The sequence below is a fragment of the Glandiceps talaboti genome, chromosome 14, assembly GCF_964340395.1.
Source record: "Glandiceps talaboti chromosome 14, keGlaTala1.1, whole genome shotgun sequence".
Lineage (NCBI taxonomy): Eukaryota > Metazoa > Hemichordata > Enteropneusta > Spengelidae > Glandiceps > Glandiceps talaboti.
In genome coordinates, this window is record NC_135562.1 from 13,240,085 (window position 1) to 13,260,522 (window position 20,438).

Below are 20,438 nucleotides of genomic sequence, written 5' to 3' on the forward strand. Positions count from 1 at the left end.
AATACGCGATAACTCAACTGCTTTTGAAATTTCCTTTATAATTTCCTATAAACTATTGTCTCGTTGAGTAAATCCTCCTCTGACAATTCACACAGTTCACTCTCTATGTGAACTACAATGTTCGTAGATGAACAGTGAACATCGAAACTGTTCATTATCACTCATTTTAGATATGCTGGTTTGATGTCTAGACCAATCAGATCTCTCAATTTGCAGCATCAATAGACGGGTATAATAATAGGCGGTAAATGGTGTAAAATGTCTATTGATTCCAAGTGGCTTCTAAGGGTGAAATTATTTCCACTCCACCCAACCAATGTTCTTTAGGGGTATGGGCTGTGCAGCTCACACTGCCAGAAATTCCTATACTCCACTTTCCCGGTCAGACCTATGACTGGTCCACCTTGTAGTCGATATATCATCATAACCATGTGGCTGCGTACTTTGGTATGTTCCATGTGTACTTTGATATGTGCTTGGCTGCGTACTTTGGTATGTTCCATGTGTACTTTGATATGTGCGTGGCTGTGTACTTTGGTATGTTCCTTGCATGCTTTCATATGTGCGTGGCTGCGTACTTTGGTATGTTCCATGTGGCAACAGTTTCCCTTGGAAGTACATACTGATTGCCTTGGTACTTTCAGGATCAATATTGACCACTTTTATTTCTTCTAAGTAACCCCTGCTTGTCTTGTTTGAACAAAATTCTTCTACGGCATCGTACAAAGCTTCAGCACAAACAGTCTTTGGTACGCCAAAGATTCCTGAACTGATGGCAGGTATAGCTATGGATCTGATTTCTAAGTCTTTGTCAGCACAATCTAGGCACTTTAAAAAAGTTTGCTTCAGTAAACTTTGGCAATATGTTTTATTTGGATATTTGTACCACCGTGGTCCAACAGCATGGATAACATGTTTACAAGGTAGATCATAAGCCTTGGTTACAGCCACTTCTGACACCCTGATTGGGCCACGTTGAAGATGAATGATTTGGTTACTTTCGATATCTAATTTGTAACCAGCTGCTCTACGAATTGCAGCTGCCAGTCCCCCAACATGTTGCAGATCTTCATTAGCTGCATTCACGATGGCATCCACTTTTTCGATGGTGAGGTCACCTCTGTACACTTGAATGATGACATCATTGGAAGTGGTAATTGTGAAACGGTCTCTAATCACATCTACATTTCTTTTCAGTTCAGACAGAGATTTGCCAAAATTTGTAGAAGAATGACTTGTTGAATGACTTGGCCAGCTTGTTGTCTTCTTTGCTCCATGTCGTGGTTTGTGTCGACCTTTCTCCATTGTATCATTACTACTACCAAGACCAGTTCTATCACCATCACCATCATCTTTTGCAGCTCTTCCCGTATCATCATCAGTTGTTTCACTGCTCCCGTATTCATCTTCAAGTCCAACTGAAGACCTGAATCTCCTCTTTGCAGACTCTACATCGCCCTGTTTGCCATAGATGATGAATCTATTTCCATCTATCTTTGCATACACATTTGGATGCCTTTTCTGTACCTCTGCACCTGCTTCTAACATCTTCTGTTTTGGTACGTCACACTCAATAGAGACATGCCTCACCTCAGAGTGGGTGCTTTGGTACAATTTGGTGATTTCATCGACTGCTTTGCTGACATCTTGTTCTCGTTTGATGGATGATTGGTTTGGTTCAATGGCCAACTTCAAGAACTCTTCTGATCTCTTTGGAGTAATGTTCACATTATTCCGGGATTTTATATCAGTTACTTTATGTCCATAAACATGTTTAATGTATGCAAATATATCTGGATCAACAATAACTTTGTTGTCATCGTCAATATTTCCTGTGGCAGATCCACTTTTTATGCTTTCTTTGGTTTCTTTGATGTTTCCATGTTGAAGGTGAGTACCAGTCTTGTCATATCCTCCTCCTAGTTGTGCTGGTCCACGTGTACTTTTTCTGGACCCTTCTTTCCACTTTGTTGTCATGAAATTTTCCATGTATTGATGAGCATTTTGAATCTCACTATATTCTCCTTCTATTGTAAATGGTGTTGTTTTACATAAAGTCAAAGTTCTAGCTTTTATACTGTCTTTGATCTCCTTGAAAAACTCTCCTTTTTCATCGACTAATTCAAGGAATTCTTTTGAAAGTGCTGCTGTTACAGTCCCAAATGGCTGCGATAAGAATGAAAAGAAATTAAATTAAAAATTACCAGAAAAAATGAAATATTATGATTAAAAATTAGTTAAACATTGAATATCATAAAGATAACAATTCTGTGCAGAGAAGTACAAATGTACTGCAATAAGTAACTTTTTGAAAGTGATATCAATTTCACCAAACTTTTAAAGTATAAATTTTGAAGAATAGTTATGTAAAAGTTTGGTGAAATCATAGACAGCAATGGGGAAATTGTCTATGGTGAAGTTCACATCACTTTAAAAAAAGTTACATACAATATTATTTCTCCCTAAAAGTCATTTTGTATGAACTTCTCCTAACTTAGGGATTCCAAAATATGTACATATGAAAGAATTACCATATTGTTTAATTTCTCGGAATGACAAATACATGCATTATCTTTAGGTAAAAAACTTAGAACAATTTGATAACCTACCCAACACTTTCATATAAAATAACGGGACCCTCTAAGTTTGCCTTTATTTCCAATTCATTCTGCACACACATTTATGATCACAATTCAGCATTTACTCTAGCAAATGAATTTTTTTTAATAGAACAGATATAAACATATTGCAAAATTTTATCATGTGAAATGGGAAGTATCACAAGGCATTCTTTCTTACCTTTGGTGTTCGTGATCCACTCATTGTACCAATTTGAATTTCAGTCAGAGCAGTAAATTCTGGCTACTGAGGAAAGAAATAATAAACAGTTTGAGTACAGACATTTAATTAAAGGTAAGTTATGATTAAACAATATCATCCACTGTTCATGGAAAAATGTAAACCTTCACTAGCTACAACTTGAACATTTTTTTTTCATCAAGTAACCAAAGATATAGTCATTAGAAATTGGTCAATAAATTATAGAAAGACATTGCATCTGTTAATTAGTGGTCAATATTATCTGTCGGCAGGTGTACTGGCAAGTTTAAATCTTGAGTGAAAGCTCGGTTTTGAATTTGTCAAAATGTTCTAACTGTACTCATAACTGGAGTATCATTTTTCGATCAGATGCAACCACAATATATTCACAGAAAATTGTAAAATACAACTAATTAGACATTGTACATGTTAATTAGAGGTTGATTGTATCTATCAGTAAATTGTAATACAGTAAAAGGTTGAATTCATGATCATGGTTAAAGACGCTGATTTTAGGGAGCGGACCGAAAAATCAATTTGATTTGATTTGTTACGTACACCATATTGTCATGTATGCATCTACTAAAATATGTTTGCCCACAGGTATGTATGTAATACTATTCAGGGTGTATATGATAGTACGAGTTTTTAAATTCTAATAAAAAAAAAAAAAAAAAAAAAAAAAAAAAAATTGTTCCAGTTGCAGCTAGTGTAGCTTTAATTGGGGCTAGCTCATTATGGCGGAGGGGTAACATACAGGGATGCATGGGTGGGTGATACGAGAGGGGTAGGGGTGGTGGCATGTATGGTATGGGTGAGGAGGTGTATGTTACCAGTAGCCTGAGCTCTGGTATGTGATGTCTGCATCATGCTGCCGACCCGTTTGACCAACAATCAAAACCTCATCCGAGCTAATGTACAGCCTTTGAATTCATATGAAGTGATCTTACAATTAACATTAAAATTCATGATGGGGTGAAATCTAAAAACACATATTTACATAATTTAATGATGTGTTAGGTCAGAATTCTGAAGGTCTGTAAGGGGGAGCAAATGCAATATTTTGTAATCTTGTTTGGACATTTATTGTACCGGTAGTTGGTTATCACTGTTATTTTAATTCATCATTGCATGTTATAATTTTATATCTCCACTGTTGTGTAGGGGAAGAAAGTGTGGCTAAAATATTTCTGGAGTTTCATTTGGCAGGTCTTAACATTTTTATTTTTGAGAGGAAAAATTAAATACCTAAATGAATAAATCCGTAAATACATGTAGAATACTGTGAGTGCCTACACTGGTAATATGCAGCAGATAAGAAGCCCTAACTTTCAACTTGTGCCCTTTAAATTAGATAACTGCTCTAAGCTGCAAAATTTACATCACTGATAGGGATCATCCTGATTTGGTTTTCACAGGGAGGACATCACATGCCCAGTTCAGAGTCTTTTTGCTGGCCTTATGGAAAAATTCATCATCATCACCCCCCCCCCCCCCCCCCCCCCCCCCCCCACCCCCGGAGAATTTCACCAGGCCGACTCCTGCCATTTCCCCTCTGTTGACTGGGGCAGAAAAAGACCAATAGTAGATTGAACGTTTACACACTGAATTGAATTTGTTAAATTCAAAAAAAAACTTTTAAAAAACTTTTTAAAAAATTATTTTGACTTTTGTTTATATATAATCATTCAATTCTGTTTTTAAAAAATTCTGAAACTAAATCAAAATAAGGCATGTAAAACAACAATCTTAAATAAATGAAAATTTGTTTGAATTAAATAATTTATCATGGAATAACTATGCATTCCATCGACACACTACACATAAACGTTTAAAATAATACGTTTGGGTTTTGGCCTGAACGGTTTGCCATAGTTGAACAGTTTTTTCCTGGCCTAACACTACAGTTATTAATTATTGCAGCTAACTAACTAACTAACTAACTAACTAAGTAGAGATTAGATTCAAGGATTATTTGTATAGTACGAGTTTTTCAATTCTAATAAAAATATTTTTTAAAAAAAGAAAAAATAATTGTTCCAGTTGCAGCTAGTGTAGCTTTAATTAGGGCAAGCTCATTATGACGGAGGGGTAACATGTACAGGGATGCATGGGTGGGTGATACGAGAGGGGTAGGGGTGGTGGCATGTATGGTATGGGTGAGGAGGTGTATGTTACCAGTAGCCTGAGCTCTGGTATGTGATGTCTGCATCATGCGGCCAACCCGTTTGACCAACAATCAAAACCTCATCCGAGCTAATGTACAGCCTTTGAATTCATATGAAGTGATCTTACAATTAACATTAAAATTCATGATGGGGTGAAATCTAAAAACACATATTTACATAATTTAATGATGTGTTAGGTCAGAATTCTGAAGGTCTGTAAGGGGGGAGCAAATGCAATATTTTGTAATCTTGTTTGGACTTTTATTGTACCGGTAGTTGGTTATCACTGTTATTTTAATCCATCATTGCATGTTATAATTTTATATCTCCACTGTTGTGTAGGGGAAGAAAGTGTGGCTAAAATATTTCTGGAGTTTCATTTGGCAGGTCTTAACATTTTTATTTTTGAGAGGAAAAATTAAATACCTAAATGAATAAATCCGTAAATACATGTAGAATACTGTGAGTGCCTACAGTGGTAATATGCAGCAGATAAGAAGCCCTAACTTTCAACTTGTGCCCTTTAAATTAGATAACTGCTCTAAGCTGCAAAATTTACATCACTGATAGGGATCATCCTGATTTGGTTTTCACAGGGAGGACATCACATGCCCAGTTCAGAGTCTTTTTGCTGGCCTTATGGAAAAATTCATCATCACCCCCCCCCCCCCACACACACACACACCCCCGGAGAATTTCACCAGGCCGACTCCTGCCATTTCCCCTCTGTTGACTGGGGCAGAAAAAGACCAATAGTAGATTGAACGTTTACACACTGAATTGAATTTGTTAAATTCAAAAAAAAACTTTTAAAAAACTTTAAAAAAATTATTTTGACTTTTGTTTATATATAATCATTCAATTCTGTTTTAAAAAAATTCTGAAACTAAATCAAAATAAGGCATGTAAAACAACAAGCTTAAATAAATGAAAATTTGTTTGAATTAAATAATTTATCATGGAATAACTATGCATTCCATCGACACACTACACATAACGTTTAAAATAATACGTTTGGGTTTTGGCCTGAACGGTTTGCCATAGTTGAACAGTTTTTTCCTGGCCTAACACTACAGTTATTAATTATTGCAGCTAACTAACTAACTAACTAACTAACTAACTAACTAACTAACTAAGTAGAGATTAGATTCAAGGATTATTTGTATAGAGCGTGTTTTTCACAAAATTCACAAAATGAAAATGATAGCAGCGAGAATAAATCGTTGACATTCTCTCTCTGACGTCTATGCACATACCTATTGGAGTATGTAGTTCTTGGTGTCTTGGTATATCGTCTGCGAAAACGTGATACGACGAATCAAAATCGGAGTCCAATTTACACTGAGTGGAACACACGTCCAACGCCTACTTCTTGCAATATTTAAGTTTCCAGATCGAAATTTCAACGCGAGACAGACAATCAATGTCCAACATCCACTGTTATCAGACTAGACCTGGTGCATATATTCCGACTAAGCTGATTGGCTTATGCTACCGTACACAACAGTTGGCCAATCACGAGACGAGTTTGTTGGGGATTTCCCCGAACTGAGTCATCAACCATTTCACCCGAAGTCACCTTTAGGGAATATGCACCATTGTCGCCATATGCAACGGCCTCCACAGCTCGATGGGTCGTAATGGACCGCCATAGAGAGTTTAATTCTCTCGTAGTCTTTGACATCCCGACCACCACCCCGAACAACGTTGTTCAGGCAAAATTATCAACCCATTTTCAACGTCACGATGTTTCAGGCGGCACAAGAGTAGAGTCTATACGTCCGGATGCGGTAGTAGCAGGGTCGTTTATCGTCAGTTTTGAACCTGGAAACAGTAAGTATCTCAACGTCACATTCACACTTCAAATGTATTTATCATATCAATGCAATGCATATATCGTATACATTGATTGAAAAAGCAGTCACGGTGTAGCTACGCCCGTCATGCGAGTGTTTGAGTTATAATGTCATATTTATAAATATAACTGATTTCTGCAAAATGGCGTCTATCAACCAAAGTTTATAGGTAAACAAATGGAAGGCAAAGGAACACACCAACATGGGCCACATTGTTCAAATTAGTGAACTAGAGCAATCTGTCATGCTATACCCTATACCCGAGTGTAAAATTAGAAAAATACGCTGCCTTTATATTAGCTCTTCATAATGGCTCATCAGTCATTACATTGTTCAGAGTATAAGAAACAGAAAGGACAGCACAACACCTATTTCAAAAGTGAAAGAAGGTGTGCAAGTAAACTGCATGATGTATTTCCAAGAAAATCGAGTAGAAAAGGGAACTAATTAATTATTGACATTACAACCTTGATGGAAGTGATTGTTATTTTCATTTTTTAAATATTGTTTACCCCCAGAGTATAAAAATTTGCAACAAGTCATTGTATTAAATTTTAATTTAAAAATTATAATCGCTATAAATACAATGTACAATATTGCAAATTAATTTTGTAATTAGTTAATTATTCAAATGAGGCAAATAAGTAACTTGATTTATTTAACAAGATTGTGCCTCAGTCAACCCAGCTGTGTAAATAGGTACCTGGTAGGATAGATGTTGCAATGTGAATACTTTAAACCTGTGTGCTTAGAGGTTGCAATTAGACCTGTTGCTGGTTCCAAGATGCATTGCACATCTTTCCATATGTCTCTCCATATGTCTCTCCATGTGTTGTGTACGCACTTAGAGCTTTGTACATGCTACTCTGGGGGATAGTTGTCACCTGACCGTACCCTGGGTTCACCTGTAAAATCCCTCTCTGTCATTGATGGCGTTTAGTCTTTGTTATATAAAATAGAGGTCAACATGTCTTTCCATTGTTTCCTGATAAAAATGTTATTTCAAATGTAATAAAGACAAAACAAGCCTAACTATAACAACATAAAAGTCACCCTCTTGCTCAATACATCTTTGAAAATCAACTATGTTCCCCAGGGGAGTTGAAGTACAAAGGGATGGATGCACCATTTTACATTCTGTAGATCCTTGGCTAAGACTTGATAAAAAAAATTGTTTGGTTCCAGTTACCCGCCCCACCTAATTTTTCATGCCCACCCTAAACTTTTTTTTTTATGTATTCAAGAAAAAAATATTAAAATCGCAAAAATTGTGAAGTCTTGCAAGGAATAGTGGATGTGTATAAAACTGACATCAACTTGAAAAAGACAAAATAAAACTGTTCTTCCAATCTGTAATGGCTGTACATCTGATGAGAAGAAACCTATAACTCAGAGACCATATGGAAAACAACGGAAAACATAACTACCTGAACTAGAAAAAATCTACCTACCCCACCTATTTTAAAATTGAGCGTGATTGGAACCACACAATATTTTATGTTAGGCCTAAGTGGGAGTGCATTTAGTCATAAACCCTAAACGAAAATCTATGATTTAGTAATGTATAAAACTGACATTATTATTCAGTAGCGAATTTATCAATAGTACTGCGCATTTCAAGTTACCGTTCACTGCCACTGTGTAATAACCATAAAGAAACCTGTACTTGCTACACTTTGAACAAGATTGAGAGTGGATACAGTTTCTTGCAACATTTTGTCTGAAATGAAATGAACTAAAGTGTCGCCATATGCAGACATTAAGTAGAGACGTCAAAAGACTGGTGTCCCTGTGTCTGTATCTATTTGCAGTATATTTGAAACCTCTTTTTTTATGATAGATAAAACACACAAGGTAGCAAGAAATTATGATCTTGCTATATTGTAGAATGTGCAGTTTCTTATTAGTTTCTGCATACAAGCCTGTGAATGGTAACTTGCAACAGGTTGTAAAATCATTGGTTTTAAATTAGGTCTCCAACATTAATTCAGTTCCTTTCATCACAGCAATGTACATGTAGTGTACATATATGAATTTACTGACTTTATTTTGTCATTATATAATCCTTGTTACTTTCATAATTTATAGATGTTGCAGCACGAATACTTGAAAAGGATGAAAAAATTCACCAGATTCAATTTGATGAATCTGGTGATAAGGTACAAGTTAGGGTGCAGCTGTATTGGCCAGAGGAAACATCTGAATCATACCTGGGAGATGATAGTGGTGTAGGAAGACAACAAATGGCTGGACAACAGGTAATATCAAATTACGACGCCAGTAATAAGAGGTTTCAGTTTACTAAGATACACACAGACTAAAACTGTTGTTGTTCATCGTGATAGATTACTTAAACCGGAATGGTAGCTATAAAAGGCCCCTTCACTTACTGGGTGATAGTGGTTCCGCTGTTGTGTGAATCTAATCACTCTGTGATCAAAATAATGTAAATATTGGAAATCTCAAAACAGTATACTGTAAGTTTATGGAACTTGAACTCCCTACTGAGACTACAATTAAACCAACGTCCATTCAATAGCTTATCACTGTTGTATCAACATGTTGTAACAATACTTTTAGTTTGTGTCTATCTTAAACCAAAGCCTTTATTACCAAAGTAATATTACATTGATTAGGAAGTAGGATGCCATAATAAAATTGTTTTATAAATTCCAAATAAATAAACAATCCTCATCCATATGGTTACTTTAAGTCTAGTTTCCAAACCTCTTGGTGTGCATTTAATAATTTCTAGTGTACAGACTGAGTCAGCTCTGATTTGATTTTGATGTATTATGTATTTTGTACACTTTGTATATGACAATGTGGCCACAGTTGCAGACTGAAACTTGAAAATCCAATTAACTATTAAAGGGGAACACCACTCCAGAAAATAGAAACGCTTTCAAAAACTACCGGGGTATGAGTTCTGGAGAGTCATGTCATGATTTGGTATCATATTATTAATTACTTGTGATTTCACATGAAGGATATTTTGCACTGAAGGGAATAAACATTTGAAAGTCATGAATATTCAGTGTGCAACTTAAATAATATTATTTCTGCTGACTCCCATGATGCAGTAGCCCATAGGAAAGATGTCCCATAAAAGCACAAGATCAACTTAATGCTTCTCTGAAATCGCAAGTCATTGTAGGTGATGTAAAATTATGAAATGACTCTCCAGAACACAAAGTTCATGGAAATGTCTCTATTTTCTAGGGTTATGTTCCCCTGACAATATCACAGTCATACTTGACATCAATTTTTCTTTCTTTTGTGTTATGGAGAAATGTAAAATTCTCAGTCAGACTGTAAATGTGCCACCTTCATAAAAAGTATGTCTGTCTAAAACAGGAGTGTCACAGGACAATACAGGGACATTCTTAAAGTACAGAAGTGCAGGCTAAGACAATGAGTGGCCCTGACTTCCACTCCCCCTTCCAAACAGTTTTAAAGTTATAGGCATGTATGTACAAGTACTCCTGTGGGATATTACTGTCTCAGAGAACATAATGTATCAATAGACATGACTGTAGATTTGCTTGCATGAGTAAGTTTTAGTGTAGACGTCATGCAATGTATTTTGTTCATTGTTCGCTCACATGATGTATATGTTGTTGGTATCCAGTTCAAATCATGCCAAACATATTTGTGTTGTTAAGTAGATAACCTTTAACCTTTCATGACATACACTGCTATTGTGTTGCAAATATATGTCTGGTACTGCAAGCTTAGACTATAAATAAGTAGACATTTTATACAGTCATGTCAGTTTATGTTCTGGTTGGCAAGGTTGTTAGTGATAGGAGTACAAAGGTATTTGTTGATATTGATGAAAAAGATTATACCTTGGTAGCAGAGATAAGAAATTGAAATAGTGGGAGGCTACAGCAACAAGTCAAGGGTGGTCTATAAATTGTGTATGTCTATTTTAAAGGCCAAGTTCAGATTTGGATTAAAATGTAAGTTTGAAAAAGTTGTCTGACAGAGCTATAGAAAAAAGTTAGTCCTAAACAAAAGAATGAGCCTTGACAATCATTATGGTGCACTGATAAGATAAGATTAGCCTGAGCGACTAGGATTGAAACATTGGCCTTTAAAATTAAATGTCAGTCAGTCAGTTGAAGGAAAATCTGAAAAATGTGGCATTGTCAAGGACAAACATACTGTTACCTATACTATGGAATAGATGTATATGAAAATTCAAATTCTTTTAATACTCCTGGAAATAGCTGTTCTCAGACTGCTATCTTGATTCATACACAGAACAATGAAGTTGACTTCAAACCCCCCCCCCCCCCCCATTTAACAATTATAACAATGCACTCTATGGCTATTAGCCAGAACATCAATTAAAATGGGGAAAAATATATATTAACATAATTATGTGAATCTAACAATAGAAAGAATGCCTCTCTGTGTCTAAATATAGGAGATAACCATTTCTCAGTACAGATTTACTCGTAAAGTTCTTTCACTTTAGACAAAAAATACCCCTATGATAATATGCAGTCAGGCGAGGTAGAAAGAAATGTATGAGTCATTGTATTTGCAATTGTAAACTTTGGTCCTGATAACAAGTATTGTCCCTGCAGCTAATGAACAATTTGGACATACATGTACACAGATACGTGTATAGGGTTGATGACTGAGGTTAGGGAAATAATTTCTATGGTTAATATGATTCCCATGAAAATAAGTTTATTCCAAATATGAAAAGTTAACTATAAATCAGTTTTACATTTGCCCAAGGGTAATCTTAATTCTGAACAAATCGAAATTCAATTTGATGTGTTGCCTTTTGATCCTTAATCTCTGATTACATAATTTTATGTAAATTATATAGATGTCTTTTCATTTTACTAGATGTGTGTGTGTGTTAGACTGTCGACAGTCGTTCGTACCTTTTTTGCTACATTTTATCTTAAACTAAAGTTGTTGCCTTGCTCTGATCCAGAGCAATACTATAACCGCATAATGATAGCAATAGCGATACAATGTAGGCACGAGCCTTCGGCACTTGCTGTTCCTATCAGTACGTGTTAGTATTCAGTGCTATGGAGTGAGGCGACGACTTTGTTTTAGATGAAACATAGCAAAAAAGGCATGAATGACTGTTGACAGTCTATGTTTTTGTGTGTGTGTGTGTGTGTGTCTAATTAAATGGAAAAAGTTAATACGACATGCATGTACAGATATTAAAAATTATATTCATATATTCTAAGGCAAAGGATTAATTTATCAATATGATTTTAGTAAAACGATATATGGCTTATACAAATGATAGTAACATCATAAACAATAAACAGTAATTATTATGTTTTAGTAGATGTTACAATGCATCGTACAGTATTGTGTGTTTAGATATTTTAGTGATAAGGAAAATTTTTACAAGACATAATAGTATATTAGCTGCATTGTGTGAGACTTATGTTGTTACATTTAGGCATGTTTTGTCTTTATTACAGTTTTGTAAAATAACACTTTCATTGTGAAATGATAGAAAGACATGTTGACCTCTTTGATTATGAGTGATTTTATACTATAGAAGTTTAGAACAAATGCCATCAATGACTGAGAAAGATTTTACTTGTAAACCCATGCATGTTACAGTCTGGTGACAACCATCTCCCTGAAACCTTCTCTCCCCCCCCCCCCACACACACAATATATGGTGTTGTATGGGGAAATGTGTGATGCATCTTGCAAGCGGGATTGGTCTATGAAGATTTTACAATTTTCATCTGTAGCACTGTAGTCATATACATGTACTTGGAACTATGTTTTCAAAGTGAAAGTAACCGTTTGTGTACATGCACATGTATTTCTAAGAAATCACAGTTCTGCATGTTAATTGTTGTTTTTAAAATGAAAGTGAATATGCGTATACATACATGTACATGTTTATCACAATATGTGTAATGCCATGTTTACATATCAATTGAACTGAGTATTCATAGATTAATGGGAAATTTTTGATGATCTCAAAATATATGAAAATTTTGATTTTTATATTGAAGAGTGTCATTTAAATTTCATGAAGACAAAGTGAAAGTAAAGTTGGATGATTCTCAGAAATGACATGACATTTTTACATGGAATTAATGGATTTCCAGTGACTGTATAATTATTGATGTGCAACCTGATGTAAAAGATATTATGGTGGGCAATTTGATATTTTGTATGTATCATATGCAGCACAAATATTTCCAAAAAATTATACAATTCCCCCATAAATTTATAAGTAATAAAATACATACTAGGTTGTATGTCTTTGTCATGTTTCATTCGAAGGAACATGAAACTCCAAAACAAGGAAAGCAACTGTTGTTGAGAATTGTCTAAAGGGGTAAGATTTCTGTTTGATCACTTCTGTTGCATTATGTGTATGTACATGAGGGAATTTATTGACATCAATTCTTTCTTCTAGGAGTTTCATGGTAGAGTTTCATCAGACTCTCAGTATAGACAAACTTCTGGCATAAATGAAAGTCAAGGACACCAGCCAGGTAATGATGAAAGAGGTGAGTATCAACCATGCCACAGTGATTTCAATGCAGCAAATTACTCTCTCTTCAGCACTTATGAAAGTACTGACGCAAAAACTTTAACAATGGATGATAGTCCAATGGAAGCAATGCCATTGAGAGGAAATTATGAAGACACTACCTTACCTAGTCAACAGCCAGCACCCATTGGTCGTCCTAGTCCAGGTAAAGCAGTACCAGTACAACATGGATATGTAGAACCAGATAGGAAGTTAATGGAGTTTCCTTCTACAACTGACCCACAAGCACAATTTGGAAATATGCCACAATCTCAGCTTAATTTGCAACGACAAAAACAACATGAATGGGAACAACAACAACAACAACTTCAATGGAAACAACAACAATGGGAAATGTACATGTATTATGTACAATATCAACAAAGTCTTCAGCAGAAGGGACAGCAATGGCAATCCCAGCAACCATCACACAAACCAAGCTTTTATCCAGATCAGGCTCCCCCAACATATGAACAAAGCACAGGAACATGGTGTGATCCAGCCAACCAAAATATGCCCATGTATGATGCGCAACCCGGTGTGTGGTCCCAGCTACCCCAGTCTTCACAGGCATGGCCAAGTACATCTACACAAGGGCAAGACCCGACGGTAAAGACTCCAGCAAAGCAATACCCTGTCTCAGCTGAATCTACAGTTAAATTTAGCGGTGATCAAGTCCAGGATCACACACAACAACCTCGGGATATTCCACTGGATGTCAGGAGAAAAATGCCTTTGGACGATGATGATGGTGATGATATAATGAATTGGAAACAATCACAAATTACTGACAAAGGTATAGTGAGTGTAGCTTTTTTAGCTTATTGAGCAATTTGTACTCAGCTTATTGAGTAATTTGTACTCACAGTAGGGGTGGCGTGTTTGAATTATGATCTTGCAGAGTATGCTTTGAAAACTTCCAGTGTGTACAGTACTATATCTTTATTACAGGGGTATTATATCATACAATAGAGGCATTGCTAACTATATTATATCACCCACTTGTGTGTACAATCATTGAATGTACTATCGATACATCAAACAACTGTAGCTATAGTTTGTGTATACATGTATTGTGGTAAACCTGGAACCAAGACCAAGATTACCAAAGAAGTATTTTCATAGACTCTGAGATATAGCATGTACAGTAAATTTTAATATGTTGTAAAGATTTTAACGTTCTGGTGTATCCATGCCTTAAAACCATTTTCATTACTAAATGATAATAGTTTTAATACACAAAATTTAATGTACAATGTACTCGTGTTCAGAAGTATAAAATTGTTGGCTAGACAAAAAAGTGCCCTTTACCAAATTTAAAATTATTTCTTATGCTTTAAGAAGGTAAAATCACAGATTTCTTGATTTTTCTTTTCGTTGGTTAGGGATAGGGGAACATATTTTGATTCTAGATCTTTTCAAGGAATTACTGTGCAATTGGCTTTGAGGGTGGTGAGAACTGATACAGAGTCAACCTGCAACTGGCAATGATAACACATTACTAGAACAAGAAATCACAAGCAAAATGTGAAGAAATGAAATTTACAGTGGCTTCAAATTTTCCCACTAAAGTTTATTGTTTCATCAATGATTGTCAACTTACCATTATTTCCAAAAACAGTTTCAATGTTTGTGTACCATCAACTAAACTTGATAATGTAATGAAATTTGTTGTTGTTGTGATTTTACAGGTAAAACACATTTAGATCCTTGCTCACTGAAAGTCACAGGGTTCAAACCTGGAACAACTGCAGAGAATTTAGTACTATATTTTGAAAGTAAGAAGAAATCAAGAGGGGGTCCAGTGGATAGTCATGAATTGAAAGATGGAACTTTCTTTGTGACTTTTGAGGAGGCTGGGGGTATGTACATACAATATATGTTGTTCTCAGTTTTTTTGTATAAAGTTACATCTGATACACCATGTTCTAATTTGTAATTTCGCCTCTTATGAAAGACATTTTTAGAATGGAAAATAGCAATTCTTTAACAATGATGCAGGACTGGCAAGGAGTTCATCATCATTTGTACTGTACAGCGAAAAAAATTGGAAAAATTTCCTGTGTCACTGAGAGCTCTATTTTTGATAAAGTGATGAAAAATTAGTGAATGGAAGTTAAATCAAAATATCATTTTATCTTTGCTGTGTCTATGATATGGTCATACAACTGGTTATATCCAGAAATTTGTGATATAAAATAATTTAGCTACATCACATGTAAAAAAGCAACAAAGGCTCAAAGCTATACTTTTTGCCTCACAATCATTGTATATTGTTGATTTGGTGCAATGGTATCTTCCTCACTGTTAGTATTGTCTGTACTTTCATTGTACCAATGAAAATAATTGCTCATGTTTAGATTGTGACCCGGATTGTAGTCATATATTGGGAGTCTAAATGCCTCCTCAGCATCTGATTTAAAGAACCTACTTAGTCTAGTATCAACAGGCTAGGATAACAAACGTTCGTGATAAATGGATTCAAAAAGTTGTATTCGTTTTTAATTTACCATTCCAAAGTTACAGTAGCTATGTTGCACTGACTTTATTATGTCACCTATTGAAGCATCAGGGAAGTTGACATGTATGTGCATGATAATTTTTTTTTTCGCCTTCAGATGCAGAATCAGTACTGAATCATCATGACCATGTTTTGAATGGTGTAAAGCTATCTGTGACACAGAGTATTAAGCCAGTGAAAGTGGAACCCCATATACAGCCCATCCCAGAAAAAGGTAAGTCCATAGTGTTGACTTTGTTTTTTCATAGTTCTTCAAGCATTCAGTGCATGCTTGTCTCCAATCCCAAGAAGTCCAATGAGACACATTCTTATTACCTATTCTGCCTAGCTAATATGAGTTTACCAAGTGCACAGCTTCAAGGACCACAATGTAAATAAGTATTAATTGCTTTGTTGTGTTATCCCCGGCAATACTTTTAAATGTACGTTTTTACTATATTTTATTGCCAAATAAATTCAAATCAAATCAAATACAGCTGTTGTTTAAATGTTTACGGAATTGTTGATATATCAAGTTAAACCCATTAAAGCATGACACCCTATATTTAGGGTGTAATTCCATAGAGTTACAGAAACCAAGAGTCATTAATGGGTTAATGTTACTGCATTAGTTGTATGTCTCAAAAAACTTGTTAATTATTTTCACAACCAATCAAGCAAGCAAGCAAGCAAGCAAGCAACCAACCAATGAATACTGTAATTTATCCATGCATTTCTTGGTTTACCTTTTGAATGTATTTGCAGGTAATACACATATAGACCCTAACTGTTCACTGAAAGTCACTGGGTTCAATCCTGGAACACCTGGGGACAGTTTGGTATTATATTTTGAAAGTAAGAAGAAATCTAAAGGTGGTCCAGTGGAAAACATTAGGATGACAGATGACAAGACATTTGTTGTAACTTTTGAGAATACAGAAGGTAAGTGATGTCTCCAAAGCTTTGTGGATTTGCAAACAAATTGTTGTACAGTTTCTTTATATTTCGTACTGACTGTTGTCCCCTAGCTCTCTTTAAAAAACCTCTTCTTAAACAAACAAACAAACAAACAAACAAACAGACAAACAAACAAACAAACATTGAATGTAACCTCGAAAGTAGTTTATATCAGTTTGCATTATATTCACATTCTACTGATTAACATCATTGGCAAGTTATTTAGTCAACATTTCAATGAATTATTGAACCATGACCCCCATCAGGTCCATGGAATTACAGATGTATTTGATTGAATATTCTTTGACTTAATTTATATATTTTGTTTATTTATTTGTTATGTATGTTTCTTTATATTTCCAGCTGGGTGAAATAAATATGAAATATGAAATATGAACTACAATTGTAGTGCAACGTTAGCATTCCATTATATTTAGATTGCCATGCCAATAATCTTTTATTTTTACTTTTCAGAATTTTTTTGCATATTAATCTTATTACTTGACATTCCTCCCAGTGAACACATCCCAGAAATATGCACATCTTAAATTTCACCTTCTGTTCAATTTCAGATGCAAAATCAGTACTCGACCATCGAAGTCACGTGTATAATGGCGCAAAACTAACTGTCAAGCCATTTATTATTCCAGTAAAGTCAAAACGTCAATTGCCTACTGCACCAAATGAAGGTAAGACAAAAGACTTGCATTGCATACAAAATCTTTATCCATTGTTGAGAAAATTGAAGGGGAATACCATGGCAGGAGATAGAGGTGTTTTCATAAGCTTTGGGTTCTGGAGAGTTGTTTCATGATTTCGCTTCACATAAATTTCTCTCAGTTGCCAAAAACCACCACATTGAAACTCATTTTCAACTCTATGTTCTTTCAGTGGTACACCATTGCATCGTGGGCCTTAGTATACATGAATATTTGCTAGATGCACATTGAATATTCATGACTCCGAAGAGCTTATTTCTGTCATATAAACGGTGATGTGGAATCATGAAATTACTTTCCAGAACCCAAAATTTATGCAAATACCTTTATTTTGCAGTTCTGAAGATTATATGTAGTACTAGTAGGCCTTTGTGATTTAATCTGATATGTTACCTATATAATTTCTCACTGAAATTGAAAACAGCAGTTCTAACACTCAAGGTAAAAAAGATATGGTAGTCTATATCATATGTACCAAAGATGACTTACACTGGTGCGTGCACATACTAGTGGTATTTTCACTGCAGTGCAATAATGAAAACAATTGCATATCGCATGCAAATGATATGCAAATGAGGATGTGATTGTTCACAACACATTAAATCACGTGATCTTGCACTGTATGATTTGATTTGTATTGAAATTTTCTGTTTCAGATAAACATGTAATAACAACTGTTACAGTACCCCATTCTATGTGAGTTCCAGTGTGGGTACTCAGGAGTGTTTGCACTCATGCTTGCAGTGTTTTCTGCTGTACTTTCACTCCCTACGCTCATGAAAGAATGGGCACAGGCATGCAACACCCATAAAAAATACCCTGAGTACACCACACTTGCACTCACACCTCATGGGGTTCTGTCATATTATTGTTATCTAGTACATTGTATGTAATAAATTGTACCAGAAGCAGATAGAAAGCATCTCTTCAATAACTGTGATTCAATTTTTGTAGACTTGCAATCATAATTTAAATTAAAAAAACATTTTACTAATAGGCACTCTATTTCAACATTTCAAAAAAACAAAAAAACAAAAAACAACAACATAATCTTACTTCATCATAAAACTGATTTGACACAAAGAGTGGGAATGTGCAAGATTATATACATCATATTGGTCTCTGTATTGTATTCTGTATTGTATTTTGAGTTATATGTTAAATAATACATTGATGTAGTTCAAAAATTACATTACCAATGTGCATAACATTTTAGCGGTGTTTTACATTTATGGAATGAGATTACATAGGTCATCAAATATAACACATTTCCTTGAAGGTATACCAAAGATTTCAAGTGTGAGATTACTTTAATTTCAACCACACACCAAGAAACAAGATGGTACTTGTCATCCCGAGAATAAAAAAATTCCCTTTGTTAATTTCGGCACACTCATTTGTTCAAAAAAAGTGAAGTAATTCGCATGTACTCCAGTGATATATGTTTTCATACACTATAATTGCTGCAAGCACTGAATTAAAATCTAGTGTTTGCCATGCTAAATGATATTTTTCTATGTATTTTTTTCACTGGAAGGGTGAAAATTAAATAAAAATAAAAAGTAAAGGTATGAATTTCTGTATTTTCTTTTAAATTACTTTGGACGAAAGTCTGCTTGTTGATAGATGTACAAATGCGTATTTTCTGCATATATAGGTTACCTTTAATATACTTACAGCTACAACTTACACTCAAGTACATTCATTGGAGGTTACTGGATTCAAACCTGGTACAAGTTTAGAAACCTTGTCGATGTATTTTGAAAGCAAGAAAAAATCTAAAGGTGGTGTAGTCAAAGGCTTCGGAATGAAAGATAACAAGACATTTATTGTGACTTTTGAGGATACAGAAGGTATGTAATAGAAATCTGTTATTAATTTGTACATAAGTATTAAAACTTCTACAGGAAATACAAGAACAAGGTGTGTTAGCACCTGAGTTGTATTTCATACTCATATACACCTCTCTTAATGATGATGAATTGACAATGTACAATGTATTAAATACACATCTACCACATCTCATATTTTACATATATACTAATTTACATTCACTTGCAAACCAGATCACAGTGATTTGTTGTTTATGTAATGAGCAACATGGTACCAAATGTTATAAACATCTTTAGTTAATGATATATTGTTAGAGTTCAATGTGTTAATTTGTAACATCTTGTAAAGAATGATATATTTTTAAAAGAAAAAATAATGACAAATAATAATAGAAACATAATATCCTGCTAAATTTAAAGTAACACGAAGGGGAAATCTGACAATACTGGCATAGTTTCTCTTAGCATAATATTGATATTTAACCATGGTAAAAAAATTACAGGGGAACTCAGGTAGATTTTACCTACTTACCACCCTTAATAAAAACACCACACACTCAAATATTCTTACATACATGTATGTGTGTTTAGAGTTAGACCAAATTTGCAAGATAGAGTTTGAGTTACAATTTCCACTTCAGAGTAATGTGTTGTATGGCTTTGATATGGATGGAGATGAAAGAAATTATTTTTTCCCTTAAATGTATGGCTTCCATGAACATTCCCATGTTGTGAAACCCTCATGGTCTCTTTACAACACTATGCAAGATGATGAGAGGTTTTTGTCACACGAGTGGAAGATGTACTCTGACTCATAAGAGTACATTCTCTGTGATTATCTATCGTAGTGTGAACAAGACTTTAAGAATACATCAAAAGTGTTCAGCTTATCCAGTTATAGTTATGTACTGGTTAATGAGACAGAAAATTCAAATATGTTTTAGAATTTTTTCTGCATGATGTAGCAATGCTGTTTTGCAACATCATCTTCTAAAGTCACATGTATCCTTGATATGTCAAGCTTATATTCATTTTC

General features: G+C 34.7%; 1 protein-coding gene across 2 annotated transcripts in view; it reads left to right on the forward strand.

Moving 5' to 3' along the window:
* Positions 1–6,603: 6,603 nt before the first annotated feature.
* The window catches only part of LOC144445470 (protein mono-ADP-ribosyltransferase PARP14-like), a 40,996-nt gene continuing 27,161 nt past the window's right edge, over positions 6,604–20,438 (forward strand). For both annotated transcript variants that reach the window (XM_078135033.1, XM_078135034.1), the window contains exons 1-8: positions 6,604–6,821; positions 8,933–9,102; positions 13,278–14,190; positions 15,086–15,256; positions 16,013–16,129; positions 16,660–16,836; positions 17,424–17,540; positions 19,250–19,423. In XM_078135033.1, coding sequence (XP_077991159.1) covers positions 6,629–6,821; positions 8,933–9,102; positions 13,278–14,190; positions 15,086–15,256; positions 16,013–16,129; positions 16,660–16,836; positions 17,424–17,540; positions 19,250–19,423 — 2,032 coding nt within the window. In that variant the 5' untranslated portion in view covers positions 6,604–6,628. The remainder of the gene's footprint in view (positions 6,822–8,932; positions 9,103–13,277; positions 14,191–15,085; positions 15,257–16,012; positions 16,130–16,659; positions 16,837–17,423; positions 17,541–19,249; positions 19,424–20,438) is intronic.